The 20,482-nt window shown below is 41.5% G+C and overlaps 1 protein-coding gene across 15 annotated transcripts in view; it reads right to left on the bottom strand.

The window, feature by feature from the left end:
* Positions 1-20,482, bottom strand: part of LOC124113711 (paired box protein Pax-2a-like) — a 95,987-nt gene that overhangs the window by 13,840 nt on the left and 61,665 nt on the right. For all 15 annotated transcript variants that reach the window (XM_048387122.1, XM_048387123.1, XM_048387120.1 and 12 more), the window contains 4 exons: positions 16,195-16,392; positions 6,726-6,925; positions 713-780; positions 345-558 (listed from right to left, as the gene is read on the bottom strand). In XM_048387122.1, coding sequence (XP_048243079.1) covers positions 345-558; positions 713-780; positions 6,726-6,925; positions 16,195-16,392 — 680 coding nt within the window. The remainder of the gene's footprint in view (positions 1-344; positions 559-712; positions 781-6,725; positions 6,926-16,194; positions 16,393-20,482) is intronic.

The following is a 20,482-nucleotide window of genomic DNA, read 5'->3' on the forward strand; positions in this document are numbered from 1 at the left end:
AAATAAGAATAGGTGCATTTGAAAACAAGTCAAGATCAACAGCATGCAAAGGAGATGTTACTATCTATTCACTTTATGCCTTACATCAGAATGAAACAAGGGCCATGAGAAATAAATAAAAGCAATGCCAAAATATTGCAAGGCCAGGGCGTATAACTTTCTTGGGTAAGTTGATGAGGCACAGGGCTGGCTTAGTGTTGCCTTGGGCAAGTAAGGGACTGGGCGCAAAGTTCTTTCTGATATTGAGGCAATAAAGTTCTACATCATCCCTTTTCTTCTGGACATGCAAATCCTATATGACACAGAACATGAGACACACACCATGACATCAAAACAGGGCTCACCTATTGCGGGACTATAAGCTCCACCGGCAGCGTTCTCGCTCGTGTTTCCTGAGTGGAGGTATTCCTGTTTGATTTCTGCTGAGGCTGGGTTGGCTCCGAACTGGCTACTATAAGGGGCATGAACAGTCGTGAAAACTCCGTTCTGAAGAATCTCAGACTCCGTGCTGGCCTCTTCAGCTCGTGGTAACTTGGCCGGCCGTTCGTACTCCCACATCTGACAAGAGTCATCGTTCTTTAAAAAGCAGTTTTTTTGTGTAAATTCAATCTAACGAAGCAACATGTACTTTGTCGTCTTTGTTGCGTATATAGTGAAAACGCTATCAACGCTTGAATATCATTTAGGATATTACAGAAACAATGGGACTTACTCCAATTCTGTTTTCACTGCTGCTCGCTCCCTCGTTACTGGCAATCCCATCCCGAGACCCGTTGTTTACTGAAATTACAAGAAAAAAGTTTTAATTATTGGAAATTCACACTATTATTAAAATGTTCAATGAAACATGATATATTAGTTGAGATGCCACTTGAAGTTCTTGCACTCAATGGCTTCCTATGGGTGACTAGGGTTGAATAATCCCTATGATGTGTTATTTTAAGGGTGAATGTATTGTTCTGTTGATTTGCATAGCCATGGAAGATGAGAGCTATTATTTCACGACTGCTAACGCCCAGTCAAAGAAAAAGGATATTGGAATTAGTTCAGGGTGAGCGATTAATGTTTTTCTTCATTGCGAGTCTATGGATGATTACCACATTTCTTTAATTGTTTTAAGAGTGTCGCCAATTTGCCTAGGACGGAGGATAACTTCCACTCCGATTGTTACAACAACCGCGAAGCAAACAGGAAACTGTCGTGAGAGAATCCCTAGCATGATTCAACCAAATAAATGGCCCTTTCTGGACTTCCAAACAACTTCCGGTCGAGGGGGTAAGCACGCGCAGAAAACGAGTCCCAGAAACGCCTCTTGCTTAGTGCCCTCCACATGAAGTTTTGTAATTACTACTAATTTCCTTCTGTCCTGTAGATTACTCGCCCAGTCCCCAACGCAGTTAATAGAACTCCGTTAGGAACATCCTGTGCTCTATCGTGTCGCGTAATGTACACCACTTCGCCGGAAGTGAATTCAATAGATCGCTCCGCCATTGCTGAAGCCGATATTGCCAACGTCCTTTTGTAGGGAACGAAAATTAACAGCTTTGGATTTATGTCGGCAAAACTTTGCCCGCTTTGACGTTAAATAAGCATTCTGCTTGTTAACGCAAACTCCACAAAGCCCTGGAGCGACTTAAGCTCTCGCAACACGCTGATCGAGTCCAGACGTAACAGTTATTGATGGTTTTATTGACTGTAGCCACACAACACCATGGCATTCATGAAAAAGATTCTGATGTCGTGAGGCTTTCAGAATCTCTTGTTTCCAATGCATTTCCCCTCTTGCACGCGAACGTCAAGACAAAAGAGCGCCAGTCAAACCCCAAGCCAAATTCTCGGCGGGCGGTTAGACGATGCTCTTAATTGACAAACGGATAAATTTCAAACCGATTAATAGCAGGAACCATACGACGTTTGATATGATAGACATTAGGCGACATGGCTACCCCCTCCACATGAAACCCGCCGCCAAATATAGGATTATTCACGCTACCAACCCTCGCCCTCGGAGCTACTGGACACGGTGTTAAGTGGCACTTCGTTTCTCCAACAAGGGGCTATTAGTGTATACAGACACTTGAGATTACTTGTGACAACTATTGACCAGTGTATCAATATAGGACCATTGGTCTATCTAGCCCCCGTTGAGATCGCAACATTACGTGGAGCAGAAAAGGCCGTTGGTTGCGTTGGCCAAACACGCATCAGCGAACACTTTCAGTGCCATGCTTTCGGTAGGACGTGGAAGACGTGTCATGTATGCTAACCTCTCATTTACGACAAAGCAGAAATATAACGATACCGCGGGGTATGTCGCAAAAACAATTTACATTGCCTTCGATATAGGGGCATAAGTTCCTACTTCTTCATTGTCGTAGCGATAACTACTGCCAGAGTACGGCGATGGCGAAGGTAGTAAAGTCACTTGTGGGATCAGGGAGATACAAGGTATTGTCTTGGACTTGTCATGGAACGACTCAAGAATGAGCTAACAAGACCTCAAACATATAAGATCTAAATATGACGACTTTTTGACAGCACATCTACCCAGCTGAGTGCAGCCGCGCGGAACCTCGTACTAAACGTCCCCGCTCGTAACTCTCTACCGCGCTGCCCCCTGCTCGCGAGAACACCGCTTTCATGCAGGATATTCTCAACTGCTCATTTGCGAGTGCTGTGAAAAGCAAAGACACAGCCAGTTTATACCTGACCCCCTGTCGAGGATTTTCCTCTATCTTACAAAGAGACATGATTTCCCACTATCGCGCTTTCACGTTAGATCCTATCGGAAATGGGGTTTCCTCACTGAAGTGCACTTAGTCGACTAACAACCATTTATAGCAGGCGCCGTATAAAGCGAGCACTGCCAACTAGCCCCGCGACTGCTTTATGCCGTGAAGCATTAATTAACGACTGTATTGGAAGCAGAGAAGCAGAATAAATAAGTTTCTATGGACTAGATTCAACGTGTTTTCTCCTATCCTCACAAGCGAGAGAGACCAATTGGCGGGAAGCTTTTTCTCCGAAGCCTTCAATGGCGATGCTGACGATTCATTCTCACCTTCCAAATTGAAAGTGATAGCGAATTAAAGCTCAATAAATTCCATTCTTTACAGTTACTCGGCAAAAACATGTCTGTCTCGCAAGAAATGTATTTCAGCGTTGATGGTGAGCAGCCTACGATGTCAAACTTCACGTGCGGTACAATGGCGGAAGCGCGTGCAGTGTTGATCGTCTGCCACAGTGCACGCGCGGCGGTGTTGGGAGAGAGAGCAGCCGGCTAACATGGGAACATGTTGTACGGAGGGGAGATGACAGAATGTACAAATTTTGTTTGATGTACGGTTGGTTGCCTCTTTAAGCGTTTTGCTTCATAAGTGGGTCTGCACTTCGCCACACATCACTGGTTATCTTAGCGCAGGGCAAAACGGGATAGACCCAGGCACGGAGCTTCAATGCAAGCGCACACCCTATTGCGGCTTTGCTAGAGTATCGAACTCGTGGCTCTTAAACGTCGGCTAACACTTTCTTTTGAACCATGAAAAGAGAATCAATATAATATTACGAGTGTGTGTATATACTAGGTTTAGCCTCGGCAATGGCAAACAGCTTGTATGGGTAATAAGCCGCCACAAAATGCATCGTCGTGTACGACAAGAGCTGCGTGAACTCCGGTAAATACACTCCGTTTACACAACGCCAACCCTCAAGTGGGCAGACTTAAGATAACTGTGGGGTCACGCCCCGTGGCATCATAAATGTCTTTAATAGCCGCTCGCAAATACTGAAGAGCAATACCCTGCTTGAACACATTCAGTTTCCTATACAATGAGATAACCCCTCTCTCATCAATATCCGTTCTGGGGTTGTTGATTTCAACAACTGAGAACAGAGTGGAACATGTAAACATTATATTTCTCCGTCTGCAGACACGTGTCAGCAAACGCAGGCGTCGGACATCGACCAGTTATAGATAGTAGACAGCAGCGAAGCAGGTACAGTCAAAAACCGATGTCGAAGTTGAAGGGACCTACGTAAATACTTAAAGAGTTATTCGAGGTTCGACACAACCGAAAATGATAAATAAAGAAGGAATACGCAGGGACCATGTTTTTACTTCGAGACAACCGTAAGTTCGACACAAAAGTGTTTGACAGTAATTTGCCAGTTGATGCATTCATCATACCTCGAGATGACAAGACATAGTCGGATACATAGCACATTGAAGTATGCAGCATTAATGCAGCAGCACATGTTTGTGTCGGCCATTGCATCATGAGACTTGTATTAGCAACATGCTGGACGTTGTTTGGTGGGAATCCAGAACGCAGAAGTATTAATTTGAATCTACCAGGTTTATGAAATTTTAGTTGAGGTAACTAATCTTCAAACAACACGGCTATAATATATCCTGAGAAGATGGGTCGACCGAATCTCTTTGATATCAGACCAGGGCACTATTCCAAAGGCCGCCTTGTGGATGTGGAGGGGACTCGACCCAATCCAGCAGTGAGTTACAGTGACAGCAACAGAACGACAATGGAATACTCTCTATCATGTACAATAGTCACCAGACTCCCTCAAACAGTTAACGAGGTCTCGGACAATCCGACCCCTGATGGCCTATGGAAACATTGATTCGTCCCCCGCTGGGCCAATGGCCTTCAATGTGCCTTCCGTCGCTTGGTCATCGGGGTGTCAGGTTTCTACCGTAGGGACCAAACGCACTCTACCTGTCGGACAGGTGACGTTTGAAGTTAATTGAGCATTTCAGTATTGGTACCGAGCCTCGGTCACCGTACACACACGTTACATCCAAGACAGCGAGCATTTAGACCATCCATTACCACTCATCTGAGGACGTCTCTCGTCCACGTTTGCTTGTCGGCCTTTCAAGCGAAATAAATAATTCAGATGTTGCTTTCACAATCTCGGAGTCAATTTTCGTGATTAAATCGCCGTTAAACTCTCTCTCTCTCCTCGGATCCACCTCCTGTGAGATGGGGACTAGCGACAAACAATGCCACCACACAAACTATTATTTATTCATGTTGCTCGAGAGTTAGAAAATTGGGCCACACCCGATAGTGTTGGGGTCAGTGATTTCATGACAATATAAGGCCTGATAAACATTAAAGCAACAAATTTAAACATCTCATTTTAACTTGAAAACGGACACTTGCAACAAACGCGCTAAAAACTTAAATGATATGAAAAATCTAATTTATTACATCAGATATTGAATTAACTTTATGATATGAAACTCGGAAATTGATTTTCGATTTCTCCATACGTTTAAATTTCACCAAGAATTCGATACAAATCGACATTAAATTTTCAGAATTTAACAAGCACGTCTACACGCGGTTTAATGTGTTTGGCTGAATGCCAGGTTCGAGATTACGGTTCAGAAATAGCTTTGTATCATTTCGAACAGCCAGAAAATTAGTATTGTTTTACTGGGATCATGTTCAGTTAAACCTGATCCCCTGTGTTAAACGGTGTACTGCGCGAGGCTGCGGTCGCATATCCCGATACCCCCTCGTGCCGATACCAGTGGTAAGTGTGGGTCAGCCACACAGCTGTGAAAATGTCACCGATTTTAGAAATATATATCGGACAGGGATCCACATTGTAATCTTTGATATCGTGTTTTAGCAGCCAGGCGCGTAATTCCTTTAAGCTAGAGTGCGGAAACTCCATGCAACGGCGATAAAATACATTTTAATAATTGAAACTATTTTGAGAAGGGAAGTGTAAAGGATGTTTTGAAATCACGACATACGACGATAAAGTGAAGCATGATATGTCACGTGATCTGTCGTAGCTACAAAGCTAAGCACTAAGTTAACCCGTATTTACGAGTGTTCTAGCTACACCAGGTAGCCATGCTATACTTGCATTCATAGTCTACACGCATATGTATGTACTTCTCCAACTGACCCCTATGTTCAGCCGATGACTCAAGGTATTAAATCATGTAAGACTTATTGTCGGAATGAATAGCCTCTCATTTCGTGATTTAACATATTAAAAATCTCCATTCAAACGTAAAAATAAATACACGGCAAACTTTCTTGACATTCATGTAAATATATAACTTTCTTCTGTAATATTTTCAAAAGCACATACTATGTACATGAATAGGCACACATCGTCTCCTCGTATTGTTTTAGTCAGGGCAAGGCAAGGGCGATTGAACGGCACAACACTTTGGTGGATGTGAACGCATTGTTTGAACATGCACTTCATCACCTCGCCTTATATTGGGTAAAACACATGGATATAACCCCCCATTTTGAAGTTCAGAGAAAGGGTAGTGGAGTGAACAACTTAAGTGCCAGGAACGCTCCGGTGTAGCCTGAAGGGAGCTTGTTATTTCACCGTTTCACAAAAAACGTTTTGTGAAAATATTGCAGTGTTATTGTCTGACCATCAAAAGGAATCAACCATATTTCCTATCAAATGTAATTACCCATTTCAAAATGTTGACATCAGAATCAATAAAACACAAAAGGAAGGTTGAAAATAAGTTACCACAATAACCCATTTCACCTTAAAGTCGGACTGAATATTTGAGTTAAACCAATCATTGCACAGCCACACGCTCGCACAACAATAACATTAAGGTGGAAGCTTGATAAAACCCTAGTCGAGTTGTACATGTGTGGGAAATACTTCATATTGAATGTGATTACTCTTATCAAACTTAAGTTGGTTCTGACCTTGTTCATTGTCGCCTTTCCTCTTGGCCGTCGTGGGCGTATTGAGTATGCCGCTGATGGTGTAGCCACCCCCCGAAGAACGCTGAAGGATGTCCCCATTAGGTGACGTCGTGGGCTGTCCGCTCTCTCCTAAACCGTTCGGACTGGACTGACCACTGGGAGACATCTTCGCTTTCTCAGCTGCGCGATTCCGGACAATCCTAAAACAAAATGTATATGAATTAGGTAAATAAGAACATAAGAGTTTCATAATATCAACAGACATGATTAATACAATATAAATTAAATTAAATTTAGGAATATATGCACTGTGCATCTAGAACTAAACAGCCCACAACTACCTGGCTATCTGTTTTATAGGTAAAAGATAGGAAGCCTCTAGCACGACATGAACATCAAACACCTTGACAATGATTGTTTGTTAATCGTTTGCAAATGTTTGTTTGAACGTTTGATCCTTGTAATTTATCTTAACGGTACTTGATTCAATCTGCCGCTTGTCACGCATCAGAGCAAACGACTTCTACCAAAGTGAAGAACATCAGACGTATCTATCTTCCATACGATATCAAATAAACTATCCAATCGTTGAAGTAAATCCACGTATCATATTTACACGGGTTGAAGTAATGTACGGTACACTTGACTGGCCTCATCCGTCATAGCGGAATATCGATTGAATATTGTTATGAGTGCTTATGATGTGAAATACCTTTTCTTTGATGTTGATGTTGAAAGACAGACAAATGCTAATGTTAGTTTTTCTGTTACGTAATGTAGCATCGCGAGTGAAATGTACATCGAGTGTGGCTGTGACGACAGTCTGTGTAAACACACGCCACTTTTTGTCAGAGTTAAGTGCGACTGGAGGATGATGATCCTACAACCTATTCCTCTGTAAAATATATGACTTCACTTGGATAATGCAACGCCGATACCAACACGAAGGTTACTCATTGAACTATCATCAATTCTAAACGAAGCGGGCATTCTGTGTACTGTGCTACCACCAGCTTGTATGGGATATTCAACATGGGGCGATTGAATGGCAGCATGTTTGTCTTTCAAACACCGTTCAAAAGCAAGAGTTTTTTATGACATAATTGTCAATGCATTAAAAGACCAGATATATTTTCTTTTAATTTTGTTTTCGTGTTATACGCATCAACCGTGTTGATGTACTAGCTACACAACTCAAACATCGTCTCCTGTAACATATGTTTTGGGAAGAAGGCTTAAACGTTGCTTAAACGCTTACAGAAACTCCCGCTGATACAAGCTGTGCCCAAGTCATCTGTACTTCATGTTTCATTACAATGAGGTATTCTGCGTCATTGCAAAAAACATATGTTTTGTGGCGAAAATTGCAACGGAGGAAGCAAAATATATTAACCCTGATTCCACACAACACTTCCATGACACTGCTATGCAGGAACACGTTTTCCACGCGTTATAATGGGTTCATGCCAACTCTGTATATAGACAAAGTGCCAAAGCTGCTGGTGAAATCGACAAGCGGATCCGTCAAAATCAAACGCTCACATGACCTCTGACCTGTGCAACCTAAACAGGTGTAACTAAGGAGAGGGGTGGGATCCTCGTTATGAAATGTGTTTCGGTTTTTAAGATTAAAATTCCCTACGGAAGACTGTATGATTGATGAGTGTCACGTGGCATCACATTAAAACAACCTCGTTTCTCTAATGTACTTCCAATATTTCCTCGAGAGAGTTGAAACTTAAAACAATTCAATGTTTCCACTTTTTGTTGAACTTAACATACGTTCCTTGTACGACATTGGCAATTCAAAAATCAAAACCTTGTAAACTTAACTGCTATACGTACCTGGAGGAGATACCTAGTAACTACAATTACATTGTCATAATTTTTCAGCCAAATACTGCTATCATATGCACCAATCGTTTGATCTAATATCAAATGTGCCAAATCGTTTAGAAATCTAACGACAGATATAAGATAAGAAATGTATTTTAGCGTATCGTATAAAATCACCAAGAAACATGTGATTTTTCTAAATGGGACATGAAAATTGCCACTGGGATATGTTCAATGTTGAAGTGGAGAGTTGCCCCCGCCACAAGGGAGCTCTTTAAAATGTAAGTCAGAAAAGCGCTGAGTGTGAAAGCATTTTGTTTCCCGCGTTGCAGCATCGACGTATTCATATGGCTGTTTAAGCATTTAAGATCATGTTGATGAGGTGGCAAGACACTACCGTTGTCGTTGTTTAGATCTTTCATAAAGCTGGTTATAACATTGAAATATTTGATGAATTTTAAATCGATATGAAATTATTTCGCTTGGCGGTTAACCAGATATGCTGTCTCTGCAAAGATGTACAATAAATCGTTACGAATATGTGGCAATTAATAAGATGATGAGTATTAATATTAATACAGGCTGATGAAACAACTCACATGGGAAAAATTACGATGGAATATTATTCATCAACATTAAACTATGAAAACATTAAAAACCAACCCAATCGAATATTTTCTTCATAATTTGCTTTTTTCACATTTATTCATGATAATATTCCCATCGGCTTAAGTAGAATACTAAAATCATCATTTTAAAATTGTCAGTTTACAAACATACATATAACATTTAGCTACAGCGTTGTAAATCAGCGACCTTCCCTTGCAAATGTATATGTATTGTCAATCACCAATACAAGGCAGCTTCACTCGTGAAGGGACAAGTTCGGGCGAGGGGTGACATTTGCCAAAATAATCTGAACAATTTGTTAGCTGCAGTCTTAAGTCAGTAAATCTGAAAGTATTACACACTAAATAAATCTTCCTGTCTTCCAGCACATGTCGACTGTATTATATTACTTATAGACTAGTATTACTTATAGTTGTCATCTCTTTGCTTGGCAACGAAGACAAACTGCTTTATGCATTATGTTGATGTTCTAATACACAGTGTATCAACTTAAATAGAAAATAGGATAAAATGTTCAAACGAAATAATCGCTTATAAAGTCCGTCAAAAGACGCCATTGTTTGAGACACTCCATGAACAGTGGTTGGATCAGTCTGTTTAGCAGTTGGGTGTTTTAGAAGACCACCCCTTCATAATGCAGGATCTGCCTGGTCTGTCGGGGGGTGCGGGAAGGGTCTGCTGATTGACCTGCGATACCCTGGCACCGGCCTAGTTCGGGGTATGCGTAATGCCACCTATTGTGAAACTCAGCCATGCTGTCACAGCACGCAAAGCTACACCTGAGCCCTGTGTCTGTAGTACGATACGTTTCCGGAGTTCACCGGGGACTTTGAGAAATTGAATGAAATATATCAAATGCAAAGTTTTTTCAAACCAATCAATTTATACTATCTCCTTTAGAAACGCAATCAAGGATGAAATATGATATAAAAAATAGATATTTTATCAGTTTGTAAAATAACTTTTGGCGCACGGTATTCCATCTGTTTACTGTTAATGAAAATAAACTGAAATTATTCTTAATTAAATTTGATAAAAATGTATTTGGTTAGCTTTAAGTTGTTTTGCTGGGGTCGCAACTGTAATAATTAATAATGTCAACAACGCCGGCATCCCACAGTACTGTGAGCTGTACCATCACGGACAAGTGGACTGTTATAGGTTCTATAATATTGGTATTTGTCAATAGGTCGTTAAACTGTCAAAACTACTAGTGTCGGTGTATCAAAGATCGCCCGAGACAATGTGGACCACAGACTGTTGCATGACGAGTGTGGACCGTCGACAGATTCGAGTCAGCCACATGAGAGCCAGGTTGCTTGCCGTTATGAATACCTCTTCTAGATAATCGGAGAGCATTTGAAAAATTCATCAGTGCATAGCCTGAAGTCTTTAATCTTTGTGTCATCTGGCAGGGATTAACTTAACCCACAATAATTCATACTCGTAATGTTATAATTGGTGCTACCGTGTGCAAGGCGGAAACACTATAGCGCCTAATTTGGAGGACGATGAACGGTACAAATTTATCTCAGCTATTTGAAGAGTTGTAAATTTAACTTTCTTGACTAAAGAGCAATTAAAATGTACCTTAACGACAGGCGACTAGCACAATGTTCACATTGCTGATGACAAAATATTGCCTCACAAATGCAAGAGTTACGCGAGGGTTTCTGCTAGACTTCATCTCTTATCCTCGTCCATTGTTGCATTTAGAGAGCGTGTTAAACCGATCGAGAACAAATGTTCAAATATTCCTGCAGAGCGATGAGCAGAACTCATGCGGAATGGTTCAATTAACTTGATAGAAATTTAAGAACGAACAAATTCGGGGCGATGTATTTCTGTTCTCCCATATGGGGTGTTGGTGAGTGGGTATCAGCTAGGTATTAGCTTGGTATCAGCTGGGTATCAGCTTGGTACAGCGAAACTACCGTTCTGTATATGGCCACTGACCGACATATTCGACCAAACCAACTTAACGTCCACATCAAGACACGCAACGGTTGACGCCTGCGATGGCGAGAAGATGAAGAAACAGACCAGCAGATGGCTTATCGGGAGAATGTTATGCTTCAGTAAAACTCTATGGCATTTCAACTCTCAACCAGGCATTTGGATATGCGACTGAGCCAAGACATTAATTAAACACTCCTAATACCATCCTCCACTTCTGGCAATCATCGAGTTCGGATACAACGGGATCGAACTCAGTCTTCCAAGGCGACATAATCACCCCGTGGAACGAGTTTCCCGATCTACCCTGTGTTCCACGCAGCCTGTCATCACGACCGGCTTTCTTTGGATGTGAACGGGGGCAATTTGGACAAATAGAATGAAATTTCGCGATTCGCTGGCTGTTCTAACATGCACGTGAAATATCATAACACATATTCTTTGTAGTTTTCTGTCGACAGGCTCCTTCGGGAGCCACACCAAAGCCCAGTGATGTATGGCATTTGTGCCGCGAAGTACATCAGTGTAAATAACACCGACGTTATCAGACGGTCACGTATTAAAGCACAGCAAGAGCATGTATTTATGCATGAACATTGTGCTATCACACTATCACCTGGTAATAATACATGCAATCACACCATATGGTCAGGGCAAAACAATTACGGAGATCAAGCAAATCGGTATAGATGCGAAGCGTTAAATGATAATTTAAAAAAACCCAAGATTATCTATTTTTTTTCAGAAATTCTTTCAAGGATTGTAAAAGTAATGACAACAATCAGATTAGCGTCGGCATTAAGCAACTACTATTGAAGACATCATTCTGACAGTCATGGAACCTGAAACCACCGCTTTCCTACCTCAAAGCTATTTATGTTTTCACAGACACAAATTGCTTTAGAAAATGAAGATGAATTATTTTCTACCATCGATTCTCTTTGCCATGTGAAAATACTTTTTCGTTCTTTCGGCAGCTGGGGTAGCCCTCAGCCGGGTTACAAAATGCGTGAATCATAGCTCCACCGACGGTCATCATAATGGACCGAGAGGAAATGACAGAATTATTATTCCTTTGGCGAAAATTGATTTTAAAGGCATCATTTGTGTCGCAGGCGTTCATTCCCCTTCCAACTAGTTGTTTGATATTCTTTAATGTGAATTCATCGTCCCGTCTTAATTATCATTAGCCCCGAAGGGTATACATTAGTTAAAGAGAGTTGGAATTAGCCAAGAAAAAGAGCGATATTAGCAGCAACGGACACGGTGCGGGCGGGCGGGAGGCGTGGCGTGGCGTTGGCAGTGGTCCGAGTGGTACTTGACCGTCCTATCTCTAACACTTGTATATCCCACGCCCCACAACATGTGGGGGCAGTAAAACAGATTTAAACTTGAAAAACCTAAAGGGGCATCAGCTAGGATGACCAAGGCATTAACCCGAAGAACAATGTGTTCTGACGGTTGATTTAGGCTTCTCTCATTGCTTTACCAATCTTCCCCTTATGGCGACTGACAAACAAAACCATGGCTTGAGCACCTCTGAATCTGTATATTTGTTTATTTACACGTGAAATAGACACGTCTGAAACGGACAAGTTTCTATTGCTGTCAATTACCCATGTTAACGACGGCGAGAACACCCATGTCATTTACGGCTTAAAGTATGGAACTATTACTCTCTCTACTTGATCAAGTCAAAGCATGGTAGGCCGATTCTCCAGATACATTTAGCAACTACAAGCCCCCTTAATGAAGCGTGGTTGGACGTCGGGACTGTCCATTTGTTTAAAACCTGACCATCATTGTGGAAAATATGATCGCGTGAGATGACGAGGTGTAAACGTGATAACATCTAAGTTTCTCGTGAGAAAGGATGAAGGTTTTCGCTTTTAAATGTTCGCTTTTTATGGTGTCCTCTGAATCATGCTATTGTTTCGCGCACTAGAAAGGCATTAAAGCTAAAACGCTTTAAACATCGTTTAAGTCTTTATGAAATAGAAATGCCTTTACGGTCATGCGGCCCGAGTCACCTGTGACGGTCCTACTCGAAGCCAAACAATGACCAGTGACGATGATGTCTTTGTCGACATGGGTGCACATGAGGCTCGGAAACCTCATTGCTATTAAACTGAGGGGGGACATAGGAACAAATGGGAGGGTTTTGTCCTTCACACCAGGGGTCTGTCTTTAAAATAACTTTTAACTATGCCCCACGACTAGCGGCCTCACAGAGGGGGAGAGGTCCTAGATTTACTCTCTTGTCAGACCAAATGATTCTTGTTTCAGCTCGAATTATAGACCGCTGCTTTTATAGCCTTCTCGGATTTGAAGGGGGGTCTCCGCGTTAGTTTAACACTGAGCTTGAAGCGGCGATTATCACTGGCTTAGCGGGAAGCGGTGTTGTTTTTTCGTCTCTCGACGAACTGCCAGCAATCGTTAAAGATTGATAAGTGTATTACGAGACAAGCGGCTCGCATAGGAAGCCAAAGACTGTAAAAAACGTATTAAAACTCGAGAAGTGAGGGAGTCTTTCTACATTGGACAGCTGAATAGAGGCGTGGAGTTTGCGGGAACGTTAGACGGGTGGGCTGAAACGTTGACCAACATCACAGAAAAAAAACCTAATCCGTGACAGGTACAGGAGTGAAGAACAGATTGAACTGAGCCCGGTATGGGTGCCCAGGCTGGTCAAAGGACACCGGTTCGTATTCTGAATACCGCATTTCCAACAAAGGGATCAGAAGCGATGTGTCTTTCGTGTATTAGCGAGACGGTTTGTAAGTGATAACGTGGAGCAAGAGGTATATTATCAAGAAATCAAATCCCCGGAATCAAGAACAATTAGGTCATTGAAAGGCTATATACGACAGCTGAGGGTTTCAGTCAATACACAGGTTCTACTTAAATTGTGCTTCAGATTTAGGCAGTCAGTGACTCGATGACAAAACGATTACCATTTCAAAAGTCTACTACACCTGTAGCCGTGCCCAAAATGAAGTCATCATGGAACTTCGTGTGGCTAGTTGTTGCCAAAACATGTTGACATTCAATACGACAATTCGACAATACTCCTTCATGTCGTAGATCAATATTTGCAAAATGTCCGAAGAAGAATAGAAATTATAAGCAAGCCCAAACTCTATCTGTCTGCATTCAAGACGCCTATTGTTTGAGGGTTTGACATGTGTCTATGTTGCATGTTCATAGTTTTCAGCCGAGCCCATTCCGACTTCAGAAATGTCATAACACTTGACTTAAATCCCTGAGTCATGGAAGCCCCCAAATCAGAAACCTGTAAATAAACCACAGGACCAAGTGTTCGACCCCAACTTGCGTGTGGCGGATCGTTCTGTTCCCTTCTGCCGATAACTGCAGGCTTTTTTCAATACACGTTCTATTGTTCGTGCCATAACTTGTTTTCTAGATTAATGCTTTTTCGGGAGACCGTCCAGGCCAGCATGAACTTACGAAGTGTCGGTTTCAAGTAATAGTGACACATAAGACTTCTGTTGCAAAGTGAAACCCATTTCAGGAAAGGCCCTACCCAACTGCTCCTTGGTTTCGGGACGTGTAAGCCCCGGGGACGTATTGCCTGACCCTGCCACCGTCCCTGTGAGTCACATACGATCTCGTCATACCACAAATGACATCTTTGTCGACTCTTGTCAAAAAGCAACCGTTTAAGAAATTTACATTTTTTTCCATCTACAAGTTGAAGAAATTGAAAACAATGAAACCAAAATTGAAATCTGCGTCCAACAGTAGTGTTGTTTGTTTCATTTCGAACTGAAATAGAGATCATTAGAGATGGTTTCTTAAACTCGGTCTACAATTTTGAATTACTATCATTATACGTAATTTCTACCAAACCGTTTTCGTGCCTAAGCACTTTGAAATACTGTTGACAAAAAGTTGAAAATCAGACCGAGGGTATTGATTTCGACACATTTGTTTTCTTTTTGACATGAAGTGATCGATTTCAGAGTTTTAGCCATCAATAACCACCTGCCACATCAAGGTGTAAGACCAGCCAACACCTGACTTGCTATACACTAAGTCCGGCACATTAAACCACGACCTGACTTCTCCTTAAGACGTATTGGCACGAGATGAGGACATTCTAGCAGGCAGCGGGTCCCCAGATGTCCTACAGCACAACACGAGGTAGTCCTTAGACTGCTCGGCCATGTGGTTCTCGGCAGATAGCTTAACCTTTCTCTATCGTGCTTGCCAAATCTCAAAGGAGTTTGTGACAGATCTTACAAAAACGGTGCGTTAAATTGTTTAAGGATATCTGTGGCTGATGTAAACGTATCTATTGATAGGCCGACAGAAGCGTATCTATGTGATGTGTTTGTACACTTAGACCTGAGCTAAGATAAAGATGGTAGGTAAGATATTTGGATCTGTGTCATCGGTGAATTGAACACATCAATTGAACACATGGGGACGTGAGGACACTGAACGGAGAAAATGATACTTGTCCATGTACGTGATATGAACGATGTTGATATGGTGAAGGTTTGGGGTATGACAGGAAAAGCCGTGCGAGGGCTGTATATTGCATGCCTATTTCCCTGATTGTCTCCATGATACAGTACATGTCTCAGGCAAAACATGAAATAGAGGAGCCATGTACGCCAGTGTTATCACGCCGTCCTTCTGACCAGTGATAGTAATCGGGAAATAGACAACACTTGACATGAAACATACAACCTGATACTAGACGATATAGACAGCATAGACAAACGGATACCCTCGGGAAATCTCTGATTGTAGTGAGCTCGATATCACAGTATTGATTTTACCATGTAGCCTTACGTGATCTCCACATTTCAGGACGTGTACGAAAATACATAGACACACAGAGTTTTTTTCAAACTTTACAACCAAAGCAACTATATGAGCTAGTAGGACGTCTTTGTACTTAAATAATTCAAGGAGCACCATTTACGTTTCTTCGTTAAAAGTTTATGGATTGGCTTAGGTTTTCAATTTCGCGCCCAATAATCTTCAGAGATTTCCTGTGATTTGATTGGCCACTCACCTGTTTATTGAACTAACACTGGGCACGTTGTCCTGAGAACACACCCCCTCTGTAAGTAACCTGTCCCTGATCTCCCAGGCGAACATGGTGGGGTTATCTTGCTTATAGCGGGTTATGGCATCCACAACTTTGGGGGTCGCCACTTTGGGCTTACTGCCGCCGATAACTCCTGGTTTGATGGAACCTGTTTCATAATACCTGGAACATATGTCATATCATAAACAGCAGGGCCCTGAATATGGATTGAAACACATCACAAAACAACAACAAGTATACTTCCTCATACAGCTGCACATTGAGACACGCGTGTTGGCTTTCAATAGATCAGAAACATCTGTAATGTATTCACGATTGTTCACAGAAAATGTATTCCTTCATGATAGAATACTGAAACACTTCCTCCTAATGAATCGTTAGTGTTTACATGATCTCGTGTAACATTCACAACAGAGACTCTCTCTCTCTCTCTCTCTGTGTGACGGATGGAAGAATAATTTCCTCCTGAGAGTCGACGTAAAACTAAACAATACTTTCCAAACAAACATTCGTTTATCTTATTTGTTTTTGAATTTGAATGTATTTAAAGCTTTGGCAGTTATTTTATTACAGTAATTTAAGTTTTGGGGGAAAGCCATGCAAGTAATATTTCTTCATGGGGTTCAGTGACATTACGATCAAGAGGGATGCTTTGTCGAGCATGACTGTAGTGGTCGAACAAGCCCACATATTAGCATAAATTTCAAGCTTAATTGACAGTCTTTTTTTTGTACAACACATTTTTATCAACATGCGTTGCGGATCATTTTACAAGCGACAAGATGCTTCCATGCCTGTGGACGATATGATTTAATGATGTGAAACAAGCACTTGCAACTACATGATGTGGTGTACGTCGTTTCAGTTTTAATAGACGTAAATGTTATTTGCTTTAGTCAACATGTAATACGCATCAATTGACGGTGAAGCTTTTTATAGAGTAATAACTCCGATCCGAACCAGTGGCACATTTTATGTGAGCTATAACTCAGAATGTCTCGTACACCGTTCATATTGCAGGCGCGAGAGCTTGTCATTTCCAATTAAACCTCGTAACATTACCCTGACAGCGCAACAGACATCAATATAGCTGAAATGTGATACACAAATAAATAAACAGAGGAGAAAATTAACAGAAATCGTCAGAATCGAATTTCTTGAAAACAAATCACGCTCGATCAGATTATGAGAATTTGCCTTTTTCCTGAGCTCCGTTCAATCGATAGTCAAACATGTTACCACACAATCTAATCTATCGGTTCATCATGAGTTGCGTGCATTTAACTTGTATAGAATAATGAAGACTCAATGTTGATGCTACACTAAAACGGGGCGGGAAAGACAATATGTAGTAGCTGAAATGAATAGCTAGCTAGGCGCCACACAAGACAAACTTGCAGCTGTTACGCTTTCTACCCGGCATTGAAAACTACTAACTAGGAAACTCGCAAAGTTTGTCGATAAACTAGAAAATGAAGTAAAAGCATGTCTGCCAGGGGCGATGGAGGGATCTATTGCCAAGAGTCCACTAACAATAAAGTTCATTACTAAACAACGAAATCGATAGGTTGTTTGAAGGATCGGGGCAGCGTCAATGTAGCACTCGGGTTGTATCGACGTGTCAAACCTCATTCTGTATAAATAAACAACAAATACTTAATCGTATCATTTCATCTGAAAATTGTTCAGATTAAAAATATCGAGATGAAATAATTTATACCTGGATGCTTCGTTAATTTTCTGTTATGTTGTTGAGATTAATCCATGAGATTTGGTCTGCGAGGACTGGTTGACCTAATCCGGACCATAGCAAGACGTTCATTTAGATTTATCCGAACACCGCAGAAACAAATATCACATTACACGGTATCGGCCTTATGCATATTCATTTAAATATCCCGTTGTGATCTCTACACATCTGATGCCCCAACAGCTGGGTGAATATGTATATATTCCAATAATATTGTTCATTAACAGGTTTGTTAAAAGCGCCTACATAAGCGCACAATGCGCGCACACTCGTAATTTGAATGGTATTTGTAGCAACACAAATATGACGGACCAGGCTGCCGATTAAACTCCAGCTACATCGGATATTAATCTAATTCAGAAAATGATATTTTCGAGTTGAAAGCAACGGTATTTAATGTAGCTGAGAGTGTAAACTATGCTGAATGCATTGTACGGCAAAGCAAGCAATAACCGTCCTCAACCCAACAAGCAGGCAACGCAATCTCAATTCATGAAATCATTGTGATACTGCATGGTTTATTGTGCAATCGGAAGATAGGTGTTTCGTGCGGGGTATTACATTACAAAACATAAACAACTAGGGTTACAAATACTGTTTTGGGGGTAAGTATCCTTCTTCTCAACCTTGAATGAATACATTTAATGTATCACCTCTCTAGAGAAATTCGCGTCATTAACTGTGCGTAAATTGTAATATTTGAAATCGATTAAAAAACCCAATAATATCTTTTATATTCACAGAACATGGAGGCCTCCCTTTAGTTTCAGACTGTACAAACAAACTAAAGCAATGTACATTTACAGATGAGTTGGTGATCTTAAAAAGCAATATCCTCAACGGCACCCAGTTAGGTAATCTGCGCCTTTCTATTATTCAAAGCGTTTATCTTGTCCACAAATACGTATTAATTATATTAAGCCACTAGTAAGCGTTTTTCAGGGACTCAACATGTTTATTCATGAATCACATTTAACTGAGAAGGTTTTATGGCGGATCATTACCTTCACCGCGTTCCATTAAGCTTCCTTATGTAGTACTGAATTATTTATCATCATGAAAATTAGTAAATAAATAATAATAACTGTCAATATCATAACCAATTTCATGCTTGACAACCACGGAAAACAAAGGCAATTTTCAGGATTATTGTCAACAGTTTGCATTTTAGAGTTTGTTTTGTTGGAATGGTCAACACAAGCAGTGAGTTGAAAGGGTTCGAGCTGGGGAACAGGCACTCACCAAGAAGAATCTGTATGTAGTTTAGGCATTCTCGCGTAATAGCAGTTTCCTCAAATGATAAATGCTCTGCCGATGTCATATTTATCTATGGACATGGCGAGACAGCCTCCTTGCATCTCATTAGTTTTTCTCCATGATTAAGTGTACTATTTCCACATGAAGCCTGAGACTGGCCGGCCACGCAAGCCAGGGGAGTGCTCTATGTCCAGGTCACGGTCACCTCATCTAACTGACAATTTCAGGACCTAAACACTAAGTACGGGTAATCAACATCGGAAAAACCATCGACACTTTGGAAATAGCTACCATTACACCGAAATTTGATTTCAATTTGTCTAAGTCCCAGGGTGAATATTAGATAGTGTACGGTATATACTTGAGGGATGTACGCAGATAAACTGATATTGCCCCTAGCTCAAACATCGGAATGGGTGAAAGTTGTAATAAATACTGATAATAATAACACTGATAACAATGTCATTATATTCACAAATCATCTCACAAACAAGAACTTTTCCTTGTTCATCAAACCAACTTCTAAATGCTACTCGGACAAGTTAAACTATCTCATAATAAATATAAAATCGGGATTTTTATTTGTCTATAGGGTGAAGGGGAGGCGCGTGTGTGGGGGTGGGGGTGGGGGTGGGGGTGGGGTTAAAGGGGTGGGACAGGAGACACCCCGCTTTAGCTAGAACGGTCAGTGGAGAGGATTTAGCGTGAAACGAGAGCTGTAGCAGGATGCTTGATAACGGGTATTCTGTGTGGTAGGGGGGAATCCATCATATAAACACACACACCCCACGTCAAGGGGGAACAATAGTCAACAAAGACGCTTGTGATTGTCTCTCGGCGATTAGAGGCAAGATATGGTGCATCACGCAACGAAGCCCGCCTTCAATGCTCGGGTGACGGTCCGACCGGCTGCCAACACACAACACAGGCTTGGAAACAGGCCGATAGTCCAGCACGGGCAATTTGAAAGCGATTTCGGGTAATTTCTCCTCATTTGAAACTTGTTCAATGTCTGTGAAATGTGTTTGAAGCGCCTTTATGCTAATCGCATGTACATTGCAACCTCCAAAACCCCACCGGAGCTAATTCCAATAAATTCAAGCACAGGTACAGGGTGAACGTTAACGTCTCTTTCATGTCATTAGCTTTGATTAAGGTGATTGTTGTGTCCATCTGTTTCTCTGTGTCTTTAACACTAACAGTCATAAAGTGCACAGGCCCCAAGGTGTTGGCTAGTTCGAGAAC

The sequence above is a fragment of the Haliotis rufescens genome, unplaced genomic scaffold (assembly GCF_023055435.1).
Source record: "Haliotis rufescens isolate VD_foot unplaced genomic scaffold, xgHalRufe1.0.p SCAF_66, whole genome shotgun sequence".
NCBI lineage: Eukaryota > Metazoa > Mollusca > Gastropoda > Lepetellida > Haliotidae > Haliotis > Haliotis rufescens.